This window comes from Microcaecilia unicolor, chromosome 12 (assembly GCF_901765095.1).
Source record: "Microcaecilia unicolor chromosome 12, aMicUni1.1, whole genome shotgun sequence".
Classification (NCBI taxonomy): domain Eukaryota; kingdom Metazoa; phylum Chordata; class Amphibia; order Gymnophiona; family Siphonopidae; genus Microcaecilia; species Microcaecilia unicolor.
The window spans coordinates 1,527,472-1,542,019 of NC_044042.1; the positions used below are offsets into that span (position 1 = coordinate 1,527,472).

At 42.3% G+C, this 14,548-nt stretch overlaps 1 protein-coding gene across 1 annotated transcript; it reads right to left on the minus strand.

Annotated features, from left to right (window-relative positions):
* Positions 1 to 1,125: 1,125 nt before the first annotated feature.
* On the minus strand, positions 1,126 to 13,693 carry LOC115481847 (triggering receptor expressed on myeloid cells 2-like). Its single transcript, XM_030221270.1, has 4 exons — positions 13,610 to 13,693; positions 10,379 to 10,741; positions 4,145 to 4,199; positions 1,126 to 2,544 (listed from the first exon to the last, which is right to left on the minus strand). Exons 1-4 carry the CDS (start codon positions 13,650 to 13,652, stop codon positions 2,412 to 2,414), a joined length of 594 nt encoding a protein of 197 aa, XP_030077130.1. The 5' UTR covers positions 13,653 to 13,693; the 3' UTR covers positions 1,126 to 2,411.
* Between the last annotated feature and the right edge of the window lie 855 nt (positions 13,694 to 14,548).

Consider the following 14,548-nt stretch of genomic DNA (forward strand, 5'->3'; position numbering starts at 1 on the left):
AGGATGTTTGCAAAAAAACATCACCAGGTGTCAGAAGAATGACATTCTTCACAAACCAAAGAATTTTCCAGCAGAATCTTTAGTGCAGCTTGGGAGACTTTCTGGCCCTGTCTACTCACAATACCTGCACGTTTGTTGGTGGCCACCAGGGGGCACAGTTGTAGCATATGTTGTTGCATTGTTTATCATGTCTATAGCATTTCCAGCCACATGTAGTCCAGTCCAAAGGCGAATGATTATCCTTGCTTTTTGACACTTACAATCTAAGCCCAGAAAAAAACAAGGAGCTAGTTCCTGCTCTGTAGAGCCCACAATGTGGCCAAAACAGACAGAGTAGATAAACAAGAATTTGGGGATGTTCAGAAGAGCCCAGAGTAGTGTACACACTTTATTTGCATCTAGCAGAGGTATTCAAGTTAAACAAATTTATGACCCTTCCAGTTTCAAGCAAAGAAAAGCTACGAGAAAGCTATGGGATTTGCGTTACAAGACGTATGAGGAGAGACTTGCTGACCTGAACATGTATACCCTGGAGGAAAGGAGGAACAGGGGTGATATGATACAGACGTTCAAATATCTGAAAGGTATTAATCCGCAAACGAACCTTTTCCAGAGATACGAAGGCGGTAGAACTAGAGGACATGAAATGAGATTGAAGGGGGGCAGACTCAAGAAAAATGTCAGGAAGTATTTTTTCACGGAGAGGGTGGTGGATGCTTGGAATGCCCTCCCGCGGGAGGTGGTGGAGATGAGAACGGTAACAGAATTCAAACATGCGTGGGATAAACATAAAGGAATCCTGTTCAGAAGAAATGGATCCTCAGGAGCTTAGTCAAGATCGGGTGGCAGAGCCAGTGGTGGGAGGTGGGGCTGGTGGTTGGGAGGCGGGGTTAAGTGCTGGGCAGACGTACATGGTCTGTGCCCTGAAAATGACAGTTACAAATCAAGGTAAGATATACACAAAAACTAGCACATATGAGTTTGTCTTGTTGGGCAGACTGGTTGGACCGTGCAGGTCTTTTTCTGCCGTCATCTACTATGTTACTATGTAAACATGTAAAATACTGTTAGTAATATTGTTTTATAATCATGAATTCATAATCAATGTGACTGATCTGATGATTGAGGAGGAGGAAAGAGATATGAAAAGAGCCGACTTTATTTCTTTTTGACCTATTTTTATAAATAATGAATCAGGAAACACTGGAAACTTCTTCGTATGTCTATTTACAAAAGTGTTGTTTCCATAGGTTTATTAATCATTATGTTCAACATGCTCCAACCTTTACAGTGTGTCTTTCAGTTAAAAATTACTCCTATTCTTAATATTGGCTGAGTCTGAATTTTCACCAGCCTCCCGACCACACCCCACTTCCAGGTATAACAACAGTAAATTTGCCTTAACAGGTCAGTGTGATGCAGATCATAAATCAGTTTTTCTTTCTATGTTCATTTACAATTATGTTGATATTTGTTTTGTTTCAAGATATTCCTTTAACATCTGAATATTGAAACTGTATCTGTTCATGGGGAGGGAAAGTGTGAATGAAGACTTATAGTGCAAAATCCAACCCTGGTACTGATTTAGCTGAAAAGAAAAGGGACGGGAATATTTCGGTTCCCTCCTGTAAGCTCTGTTCAGGGGTGGAAGTTATAAGAAAACCATGTAATTCCCCCTTTTAGTCTAGTCATAGTCTCTGGAACAGTATTGACCACAGTCAGTGAGGTTAATTATTTGGTCTCTTGGTACAGCGCTGACCATTGTCCAGTGAGGTTAATTGTTTGGTCTCTTGGTACAGCGCTAACTGTTGTCCAGTGAGGTTAATTGTTTGGTCTCTTGGTAGAGCGCTGACCATTGTCCAGTGAGGTTAATTGTTTGGTCTCTTGGTACAGTGGTGACCACAGTCAGTGAGGTGAATTGACTATAGTTACTTAAGTTGTTTGTAATGTCTCCATATGGGTTAGTTGTACACATCCGACTAAGAAAACACAAAAATTGTTGTACAGTAGTAAAAAAACATAAGTATAATTTACTGTATATCCCCCCCCCCCCAAAATAAAAACACCTAAACACAGCTGTTATTAACGCCAAGCAAGTCAAAACTAAATTCAATGAATGCAATACAAACAAAATATCAGTGAGAAATATGTTACTGAAGTGAGGGACTGGAAATGTGTGTGTGCAGTATGATCTCAGTTCTTTCACACTTTTGCTCATTGTAGTAAAGACATTGTCCCTCTGCAGTTCATATGACGTAATGTGTGTAGGGCAACTTATCCAAGAGTTCTGGAAAATAAATCAATCCTGTGGCTCTCAGTACAACAGGAAACATTTCTGGGAACCATAGACTTGGTTGTGAGATGAGGAGGGGGGGGGGGGGGGGGTGGATCACAGTGTTTTCGTTTTCCTGTCATTCTCTCTCTCCTTGTCTCCTCCAGCACCGTTGAAGTATCACCTGTATCAGCAAGATGACCAGTAACTTACTGACCAGTAGACCAGTGAGCAGTGGGATTACTGTGTGCATGTGCTTGGGCCCCGTTGAGCTGCACAAGAAAAGAAAATTCTCTGTAAGCATTTCAGTCAAAGATAGATTCCAGTTTCATATTTTTTTCAAACCGAGGTCTGTCACATACTGTGAAAGACTGCAAACAGGCCGTGCGTACCAAGGGCTGTGTGCATGGTGCAGTTGCACAGGACACAAATTGGAAGAAAACAAGAATTTCTGTTAGCTACAATTTCCTCTCATTTGTGGTGGCAAAGAGGTTGACATGGGGGTCAATGGGCAATTCACACAGGGTGCAACCAAGCTTGTTCCTCTAGGAACAGGACATAGGTCAATCACAGACAAGCCTGCTGCTTACTGCTAAGAGCAGAGCAAATGACAGATAAGTGTGACCTGCAAAAGGGACAGGTATATGTCACGTTTTCCGGGCAGGAACTAGGTTTGTGAGCCCTTGGGCCACTGCCGAGGAGCGGCAGTGGCAGGCAAAACCACCCCACACAGGGATAAGGCAGAACTCGACAGGGCCAGCTAGACTTCACCTGCACTTGACCACCGTTCCTCAGGAGTTGAGCCCCTGAGTGCAGGTGGCCGGCAGGACTTACCAGACAGGGCCGGAACTGGATACCAGCAGGATACACACAGGGAAGCTAGGCAGAATACTAGACTAGGACTCTCAGACAGACAAGGGACAGAACTGAAAGCTGCAAGCAGCCACTGAAACAGGGAACAAACACTGGTAGACAAGAGAGAGAACTGAAAGCTGCCAGGCAGCCACTGAACAAGAAACACAGACAACCTAGAACTAGACAAAGACATACAAACAAGAAACAATACTGTGAAACAAGCAATATAGTACAAGAAGCTACACAAAGACTAAACTAGAATCAGGCAAGAATACAGACTAAAAACTGGACTAGACAGAAGTGCAGCAAGCACCAACAAACCAGGGCCTTAGGCAATGCAAAGGCAAAGCAGAGAGTTCCAAATGGCTAATAAGCCCAGCAGCAGCTGAGATTCAGCTGCAGCAATCACCAGGCAGCTACGAGTGCTGTGCAGGCTCAAACAAGACAAGCAAGTCTGGCAGGCCGGAAGATCCGGACTGGACTGGGCTGAAGTCTGGAACGGGAAACAGCACATAGACAATCCAATGCAGCCACCAGGTCTGGCCACCAGAGGGCAAGAGGAACACAAACCAAAACACAAGCAGAAACCATACTGAAACACAGAGAGGCTTAACACAACAGGTGCAGTATAGTAGAGTAATCAGAGCCATGCTGGAAGCAGCCAACACACAGAGACAGAGACAGAACTAACTCAGGAAGAACAGACAGAAGCCAGCTCAGAAGCTGATCGCCGGAAATAAGGTGAGCCTGAGAGGGGTCACGACCACAGACGTGACAGTATAATCGTAAACAAAGACACGGGAGGGAACCTGCATGTTCTGCACAGAGTGGCAGGTACAATTAAAGCACATTTTATCATGAAATAAACGGTTACCTACAATCTTATAGCTGACCTTCTCTGGTTTTCCAGCTGATACAAAGCTGAGATATGAGGGATTCAGATAGTTTTGCTTTTTATGTCCAATAGAAATCAATATTCTAGGCCTTAGTCTAATGCCCCCTTGTCCATGTCCTTACCTGCTCTTGCTCTGCTGAACCTTCACAATGTCTGGCGTGTGGTCATCGGCATAATCTATGGAGGAAACAGTCACCAACATTTATTTTCAGAGTTTAACAAGGCAGAAGAGGTCAGGAGACCTGACAGGGCTTGCAAGGCTACAAATATCAAACAGGTGAAATGAGGGGACTTAAGAAACTTTGGGATCCTTTTACAAAGGCACACTAGAGGTTTTAGGGTGTGCGCTAAATTCTAGTGACGCTCATAGAAATATAAAGGCGACTCTAACGTTTAGTGCATGCTTATTCTTAAACACACGTGTGCTTTGTAAAAGGACCCTTTGCTCTTTGCTTCTCAGTGATTTACCAATTCTTCTCTAAGTGTCACATGGCCCATTGCAGCATTTAGACTGCACTAAGCTTTAGTAAAAGGACTTTTTGATCTTTTAGGGGTACTTTCAAGTTCCCCACAAGTGCAAACGCTAAGGCTGGCTTTTAGCTGCAGACTTGACTCACATTTTCAAAAGGAAGGTTTTTCCTTCTGAAAATAATATAGACAAATGTACATACACAAATTTCCAGGTAAAATTAAGATTCTACTTTTGGAAATAATGATAGAAACATGATGGCAGATAAAGGCCATCCTCTGTAACCCCTAACTCTTCCTGTTCCTAAGCGATCCCACATGCTTATCCCATGCCTTTTTAAATTCTGGAACAGTCCTCGACTTCACCACCTCCACCGTGAGGCCATTCCACGCCTCCACCACCCTTTCTGTGAAACAATACTTCCTTAGGTTACTCCTAAGCCTATTCTCTCTTATCTTTGTCATATGCCCCCTCATTCAAGAGCTCTCCTTCATTTGAAAAAGGTTCTCTTCCTGTACATAAATGCCCTTGAGATATTTAGACGTTTCTATCATGTCTCCTCTCTTCCAGCGTATACACGTTGAGGTTCATAAGCTTGTCCCTATAATTTTTGCGTTCAAGACCGCTTACTAATTTTGTGGCCGCCGTGGCTTTAGGTGCATAGTTTTATATGTATTTTTACAAATGCATTTAAGACATTTATGGTCTGCTTTCATCACAACACTCTAAGCAAGGAACAAACTCCAAACAGAGGAAAATTAATGCATTAAAAACAGTAATAAAAAGAGGTCAAAAATAAAATAAATTGCAACCCCCCCCCCCCCCCCCAAAACAGGAGGAGAGAGGTCTGCAGCCTGACCTGAGCACTGGTGAGCTTGGTTGTGAAGGAGGGATGCTATGGGGGAGCTCCTGGCTCGGTATCTGATATCATCTCAAGGTGCCCCGGAGTCCTAATAAAAGCTGGGACTAGATGTGGATACATGTCCGTTGGTTGTATGCCCGAAGGGGTGTGACCAAAGGGGCAGGTTAGGCCACTTTGGAGCCACTGAGGAAGATAAGATTCTGTATCTCTTTCAAGGTACTGGGTTGGTTTTTTTTCTTCAATTAATATGGTTCACAACACCTGGATGAGTTACTGAGTGCTCAGGAAGCTAAGACAACTGGGAACCCTTGAGGGGAGACGTTATTTATATTAATAGTATATAGCAATGTGGGAAATGATTTGTAATGTAATTGGCATCTTATTTGCTGTGATACTTCTATTATTTTCTTATTTTTAGATCTCTCCTCCCAATTTTGATTTAAAAAAAAATTCCTTTAGTAATATGTAATTTATCCTTAAAGTCGAGCGTGGTACCGGAAGATTGGAGGGTGGCCAATGTAATGGAGGATTGTGAAAAATTACAAGAGGACCTTACGAGACTGGGAGTCTAAATGGCAGATGACGTTTAATGTGAGCAAGTGCAAGGTGATGCATGTGGGAAAGAGAAACCCGAATTATAGCTACGTCATGCAAGGTTCCACGTTAGGAGTCACGGACCAAGAAAGGGATCTAGGTGTTGTTGTTGATGATACGTTGAAACCTTCTGCTCAATGTGCTGCTGCGGCTAAGAAAGCAAATAGAATGTTAGATATTATTAGCAAAGGAATGGAAAACAAAAAATGAGGATGTTATAATGCCTTTGTATTGCTCCATGGTGCGACTGCACCTCGAATATTGTGTTAAATTCTGGTTGCCGCATCTCAAAAAAGATATAGTAGAATTAGAAAAGGTGCAGAGAAGGACGACGAAAATGATAACGGGGATGGGACGACTTCCCTATGAGGAAAGGCTAAAGCGGTTAGTGCTCTTCAGCTTTGAGAAAAGGTGGCTGAGGAGAGATATGAAAGAGGTCTATAAAATAATAAGTACATAAGTAATGCCACACTGGGAAAAGACCAAGGGTCCATCGAGGCTAGCATCCTGTCCATGACAGCGGCCAATCCAGGCCACTCCAATGAGTGGAGTTGAACGGGTACATGTGAAGCGTCTGTTTACGCTTTCCAAAAATACTAGGACTAGGGGGCATGCAATGAAGCTACAATGTAGTAAATTTAAAACGAATCAGAGAAAAATTTTCTTCACTCAACGTGTGATTCAACTCTGGAATTTATAGCCAGAAAATGTGGTATAGGTGGTTAGCTTAGCAGAGTTTGAAAAAGGTTTGGACGGCTTACGAAAGGAAAAGTCCATAGACCATTATTAAATTGGACTTGGGGAAAATCCACTATTTCTGGGATAAGCAGCATAAAATGTTTTGTACTTTTTTTGGGATCTTGCCAGGTATTTGTGACCTGGATTGGCCACTGTTGGAAACAGGATACTGGGCTTGATGGACCTTTGATCTGTCCTAGTATGGCAATACTGATATACTAGGTTGGGATGATGATAGTAATTCTGTTGTATGATGTAATTTCTAAATTTATTCTTGGCTTATAAGAATTGATTTCTCCAAGAACTAGATACAATAGAAAAAACAATTAAAAAAATAATTTCTAGCATACTGAGACGGACAGAAGGTCCATCAAGCCCAGCATCCTGTTTCCAACAGTGGCCAATCCAGGTTACAAATACCTGGCAAGATCCCAAAACAGTACAATACATTTTATACTGCTTATCCTAGAAATAAGCAGTAGATTTTCCCCAAGTCCATTTTAATAATGGCTTATGGACTTTTCTTTTAGGAAGCTAGCCAAACCTTTTTTAAACCCTGCTAAGCTAACTGCTTTTACTACATTCTCTGTCAATGAATTTCAGAGTTTAATTACACGTTGCGTGAAGAAATATTTTCTCAAATTTGTTTTGAAATTACAATATAAGTACATAAGTATTTCCACAGTGGGACAGACCAAAGGTCCATTAAGTCCAGCATCCTGTTTCCAACAGTGGCCAATCCAGGTCACAAATACCTGGCAAGATCCCAAAAAAACTCAATACATTTTATGTTGCTTGTTTCACCATTGGACATTTTCAAGAAATAGATAGTGGACATTCTAAAGTTAGCTCCGGAATCATTGCCTCCAATTACCAGATCCAGTATATTCCAGGAGGTAGGAGATTGGGTACTCTTGAGGCATGGGCTCAGGGTGATATGAATTTGACATCTTTTCTGGAGTCGTCTTTAGACGTAATTACACAGAGAACTATGTTGGTTGTATCTTTTGCCGTGGAACCTGACCGCAACAATGTTTTAAGACTTTCTTGTATTTATTTATTGTATTTGTACCCCACATTTTCCCACCTTTTTGCAGGCTCAATGTGGCTTACAGAGTATAGATATGATAACGTCATTACATGATTTAAAAGCCTCTGTTTATAAGAGTTTTTCCTGATCTTGCTAGAGAGACACAGATGAGGCATTCTTGGCCCTGCGGCCTACAGTTCAAGCCTTGGGAGCCATTTTTGTGTTGCATTTTCCTTATTGATGTCATATAGTTTTTGAGGAGAAGCAATTTCACTTTTTTGATTCAAAACAATTGAAGGATTTTCTAAAAGCCAAAAGAGGATGTTAATGTTGTTTGATCCCATATGCTCGCTGTTTTGGGTGGCTGAAGAAATGACGTTGGATAGTGTTTTTTTTCTAAAGGGGTTCCCCCTCCCCTTATTTTTACATATTTTCTTTATTTCTTTATTCTTGGATCTAATTTACTTGTATTGTGGTCGATGATGTAATTGTTTCTTTCTTTCTTTCTCTTAGAGATAATGTATATGGTTTATTTCTGGTATTTACTTGACTCATGTAAATCATAATAAGATAAATAATTTGAAAAAAATCATTTCAAATACCACTAGTCATCTATTTCAAATTAAGTGGGGGAATTATCAAGTTGTGTTTGGGCTTTAAGTCACATTTGGCCCTTAAACGTGACTTAAAGGACCCTAATGCAGCCTGACTTAATTTCCCGTGTTGATATTTAAATCGCCGTGGATAGAAAACATGCAAATGCATATTTTGCATATCATTACTATGCAAATACCCTACTGTGGCTTGCAATGATATAGTGCAAGTCATTTTAGGGGGAAAAAATCACAGTGAAATAAGCCCAGCTTTTTCCTGGAGTTACTTCATTATCCGGGAACATTAGACTGCAGAGCCATGGCTTGATTATCCTAGACTGGCAGAGCAGGGTTCCCTCAGCTCAAGCGTTCCCCTTAGCTCACTGCTCCAACTCCCCCCACCCTTCCTCTTCCACGGTAGCCCTTGCCCCCTCAGAGTGCTACCTTTTTAACATTGGCAGTTTGGGAGGATCTTTGGGCAGGAGTAATGCCCAGCCCAGTCTGGCACTGATGGTCTTGCACGACTACTGCTATGGTTCATATTTCTGTAACAGGAAACATGATCCCTAGTGTTGGTTGCACTATTTTGGGGCTGGCTGATGCCAAACTGGGCATTGATGCTGCCTGAAGACCTCCTTGGAGCACCAAAGAAGCCCTTTGAGGGGGGCAAGGGCTATCTTGAAAGTATGTGTGTGTGTGGGGGGGGGGGGGGGGGGTGGACAGGGCTTGAGCCAGGAGAGACTCTGATCTGCTGGCCTGGGGGTATTGGGCCAAGGCTTTGTGACCTGTTGCTCCTGGACTGGTGGAATAACACTGTTTGCGAGAGAGCTCAAAAGAAGCATTATATCTTTAAAACGGGAGTCAGCAACCTGTGGAACTGAGATACTGCAGATTGGTGAATTCCATGAGAAATCGGGATGTGGAAAAAGGTAATCTTTTACTGCCCCTTGATAACTTCACCCCTAAATAACTATAAAAGGTCTGTAATAGTCCAAAACCCAAATTGACCCTCAAAAGCAGTGCACACAGTCTGTGACTGTCCCGATAATCAATCCACCATGTGCCATATCATACAAAAAACAAAAGATGGGGATGCTCATAAGTACATAAGTATTGCCATACTGGGAAAGACCAAAGGTCCATCAAGCCCAGCATCCTGTTTCCAACAGTGGCCAATCCAGGTCACAAATACCTGGCAAGATCCCAAAAGAGTACAAAACATTCTATACTGCTTATCCCAGAAATAGTGGATTTTCCCCAAGTCCATTTAATAATGATCTATGGACTTTTCCTTTAGGAAGCCGTCCAAACCTTTTTTTAAACTCCGCTAAGCTAACCGCCTTTACCACATTCTCTGGCAACAAATTCCAGAGTTGAATTACACGTTGAGTGAAGAAACATTTTCTCCGATTCGTTTAAAATGTACTACATTGTAGCTTCATCGCATGCCCCCTAGTCCTAGTATTTTTGGAAAGCGTAAACAGATGCTTCACATCTACCCGTTCAACCTGTTCAAAAAGCCCTTGCCTGTGGATACACTCCTCCTTCTGTTAATTGCCCTTTCTGGGGGCAGTTTGACAACTATTATTCACATTTACAAAGGGAACCCAACCCACATTTTTAGCACCTGTTGGCAAGCGTATTTTGGGAGCTGAACGTGCTGTTCTCTTCTCCAAACATGGCCTGATGAACCTCTCTTTTGATATTCGAGGAAGTCAGTTTTTAGTGAGGACATTGTACCAGGGCACAGAAAATGTCCACATCTTTCTCAGTAGCAGAGGTTGGTACGTTCTGCTCTTAATCTCTCCGAGGGTTGAGGCGGGCATTTGGGGATCTTTTATGCCTCTCCCTTTGATATTTGGATTTTAGATCTAAGTGTTCACTTTTCCAAATCTGAGCACAAGAAAGATACAATTCAGGTGTATTCGGCAGGTCCCTCCCCCAGTGGGTTTGCCAGGTAATTTGGACCTGAGACAATGAAGGGTAAAGCGACCTGCCCAAGGTCAGAAGCAAGCAGCAGCAGTGAGAGAAGCAGGATTTGAACTCTGGGCATCCCAGTTTAATACGTACCAGAGTCCAGGTCAAGCCCATCGAAAACGTCTAACCTGATCTTCTTCAGTGTTCTCACTTTGCCCAGCAGAGACGTTTGGCACTGATACAGCCCAGCGTCTTCTCTGTTCAGTTTCGTCATATGTACTGTCAGGATGCCCTCTGTAATGTCATCAGTAATTGATGTGGTCCCATTTTTCTTCTGTAGAAACTGGAGCCAGAAGCGCCGAGCGCTCACGATGGGTTCACAGTAAGTCTCGGTGACATGCTTGCACCAGGTCTTCTGTTTCCAGCGGTCCCTCTCGTGGTTGTAATGACAGTAGATAAGTACAGAGTGGCCGAGTGTGCCAGATACAATGGTCACATTCTCTCTGCTAAAAGTTTCTGAAAGAGACCGAGAAAGAAAGCAAAAATGTCACTTCTGGGACAGAACTAGGACCCTTCGGACCTGCAGACCTCTGCACCAATGCTTCTCAATCCTTTACAACCAGCCAGTCAGGTTTTCAGCCTACTCTCTTTTCACTCCTAACTCACTTGCCCTGTCCTTTTATCCTCACCTCTTTATTCCCTTACCCTTAATTGTTCTGTCTGTTTACCTTTCTTATCTAGATGTAAGCTCTTTGAGCAGGGACTTTCTTTTGTGTATGATGTACAGCGCTGCGTATGCCTTGTAGCGCTATAGAAATGATAAGTAGTCAGTACGTTTTTTTCTAGTGAAAAAGGTGCCGGTACTCAAATGCCAGGCCGCCCTTCAGGGATGGGGGTGATCACTGAGGGACCCACCCCACAATTGCCAGGCCCCCTGCAACCAGTCACAGAATCTATGACAAGGCAGAATTTGTGTGTAGAGCCTGAGCTCTTTCATTAAAACTTGCGGACCATGGGTCAATTTTAGCAGATAATAGAAAAGGTGCCGGTACTCAGTACCCCAAAGTACCCCCTCAAAAAAGCCCTGTAAGTAGTAGTACTCTCAATGAATAGGAGGAAATATTTTTTCACTCAATGAATAGTTAAGTTCTGGAGCTCTTTGCCGGAGGAGGTGGTAACAGCAGTTAGCGTATCTGGGTTTAAAAAAGGTTTGGACAAGTTCTTGGAGGAAAAGTCCATATTCTGCTATTGAGACAGACATGGGAAGCAACTGCTTGCCATGGGATTGGTAGCATGGAATGTTGCTACTCCTTAGGGTTCCAGAATCTTGCTACTCTTTGAGAATCTTCATGGAATCTTGCTATTCGTTATGATTCCGGAATCTTGTTACTGTTTGGGTTCTATAATGTTGCCACGATTTGGGTTTCTGCCAGGTACTCACCAATGGTCCATCTAGCCCACAACCTGGATTGGCCACCGTTGGAAGCAGGATACTGGGCTAGATGGACCATTGGTCTGACCCAGTATGGCTACTACTACTACTATTTAACATTTCTAAAGCGCTACCAGGGTTACGCAGCGCTGTACAATTTAACAAAGAAGGACAGTCCCTGCTCAAGGAGCTTACAATCTAAAGGACAAAAGTGCAGTCAATCAAATTGGGGCAGTCTACTCTTATGTTCTTATAATATGCATTTCCAGACAATGCAGGTAGTGCAAGCAAATTTCTCTCATGCATATTCATTGTGGATATCCTGAAAATCGGACTGAGTGGGTGGGTTCTGAGGACTGGGTTGAGGACCCCTGGTTTAAAGTGACAGTGTTATCTACATCACTGCTTCTCAATCCTTTACACCTAGCCAGTTGGGTTTGCAGGAAACCCGCAATGAATACGTATGACATAGATTTGCCTGCAATAGGTACGAAATATTTGTAGACTCATCTCATGCATATTCATTGTGATAATCCTTAAAATCTGACTGGTGAGGTGTGGCTCCAGGACAGGGTGGAGAAGCACTGATATATGTATATCAGAGAGAGTGCAATGATATGTCCATGGGCAGACTAGATGGACCGTACAGGTCTGTGTCTGCCGTCATTTACTATGTTACTATGCAACAAGCGATCCCGTAGCACATGAAGGAAATTGTGCAGGAACTTCAAACTCTAATCCAGACATTGCAGGTTTATTATTGGGAACAGAATAGAGACATTTTATGATTATATTCACACACTAACATTTGTAAATAGGATCAGTCCTTTTGTCATTTAATTTGAACAATTAAAATGCACCTTCTACTACTAATAAGATTATATTATTAATGATCACTTTGTACGCTGCTTCTTTCGCTTATCACTCACCTTGATTTCTGTAATTCTCTCTTTCGCGTCCTGTTTCTTCACTAAAGCGATTTCAATGTCTCCAATTTACTGCAGTCAAGCTTTTAGACAGATTCCACAAGTTTGATCACATCACCCCACTGCTGAGGTCTGAACACGCTCCCTGTCTCATTTTGCATTCAATTCAAATTATTCCCATTGGCTTATGAAGGACTGTTACCTTCTGCTCCTGCTTCTATTTCCAATTTACTTATCTCATACCCCCCCAGTCCCCTCCTGCACCTTATGCTCATCGCAACAGTCTTTATTACAAAGCCTTCCACCATCCATCATCCGACTTGACTCTACTCATGGCTCTTCATTAGCCTACGTTGGTCCTCAACTCTGGAATGCTCTACCCCTAGAACTGGAAACTGAACCTTCTTTCCCTGTATTCAAGAAACTGTTGAAATCTTTAATTTTCAACCAGGCTTTCACAGCCTAATTTGGTTCCTTGTCAGCTCTTTCTTCTCTTTCTTTTCTCATTTGCTCTTATCGATTGTAAACTGCCTAGATGTCATTTTGGCGATAAGCAAATAAAAGGAAAATAAAATAAATACAAAATATTGACATCACAGGCAGCATTCAGGACATTTTATGTACCATAAGTGACATGAATGGAGAGAGTGTGAACACCTTCACTTTACTCATCCATGTTCATTAGATTATGTCTGTTTCACCCTCACAACAATTCTTACAATTTATTTGACATGTTTTTTAGACCATCCCACCAGCTCCAAGGATGCCCAAGACGGATAACAATACAAACTTAAAAATGAATCATAAAACCTTAATCACATTAGAAACATTAAAACTTCCATTCCTCTATCAAGAAAAGCATCAGTCCCTCTCCTAGACTTACTCCAGCCTTCCAACAGCTGTCAGCAAGTTCATAAATTCATTTCCTTGCAATTAGGAACTATGGGCTCGGTCAGAACCAGAGACCCAAGACCTCCTCCTGGAATACGTCCTACAGAAGTAAGAGCACCTTGCATTGATTCTTACCCAACACAGGCAGGAGAAGGAGGAGGGGGAGAATTCTTGCCATGGCCACCCTGCTGAAATGGAGACAGACAGACCTTGTGCGCTGGGCAGGTTCCTCTGGTTCTGAAGGCAAAAACTAAGCCCTCAGAAGGGGAACTATTGATTGAGCAATGGTAGGAATTGGGCACTTCTGACATGGCAAAAATCAGACAGAGCTACATGTCTGCTAGGAGTTTGTGGTCTGATCAGCTGGAAGATGTCATCACATGAGAACAGGATGCAGAGAAACTGAAGATTTGTGTCCAGCTAAAGAAAAGGCCTTATGACCAGGCTGAAGGGATCTTTTTTTTTTGTTACATTTGTACCCCGCACTTTCCCACTCATGGCAGGCTCAATGCGGCTTACATGGGGCAATGGAGGGATAAGTGACTTGCCCAGAGTCACAAGGAGCTGCTTGTGCCTGAAGTGGGAACTTTCCTCTGATAATCTCCCTCATAACCTTGTGGGTTCATAGCCAGTGGATTCTTTATGGAGCCGGGTCTTTTTGGATCACTTCACACCCGACGCATACCTGCAGAAATGTCCACACACTGCATGTTTTAACTTTTAATCTGTTTATTCATACTCTAATTACATATATATATAAAGACAATTCACAAAAATATCAAGTAACATAAAAGCACCAAACAACAATCTTACCTAAAAATATATCAAACTAAAACTTGTCTGCACTTGTGAAAATGTCTAAAATCCAACCCCCCCTTTTAATGAAATATTCCCCCACCTTCCCATTTCTCATACTTCTCGTCGTATAGAATAATATAGTGCAAAAGTGATTATGAAACTCAAAATAAACATTGCAGTGCGCTATTAATTTCTACAAGGTAAGTTGCTGATGAACCCAGTACATCTATGACAAGTTTCTCAGTTATAAAAGAGCTAATTAAAGCTTCAGCGATT

What these genes read in the sequence shown, in the direction of transcription:
- LOC115481847 (XM_030221270.1), bottom strand. Translation starts at nt 13,652, where the DNA reads ATGGCAAGAATTCTCCCCCTCCTCCTTCTCCTGCCTGTGTTGG. An exon ending in TGGGCTTGACCTGGACTCTG is followed by an intron (nt 4,200 to 10,378) that starts GTACGTATTAAA and finishes TTTCCTCCATAG; the next exon opens with ATTATGCCGATGACCACACG. An exon ending in GTTCAGCAGAGCAAGAGCAG is followed by an intron (nt 2,545 to 4,144) that starts GTAAGGACATGG and finishes TTTCTTGTGCAG; the next exon opens with CTCAACGGGGCCCAAGCACA.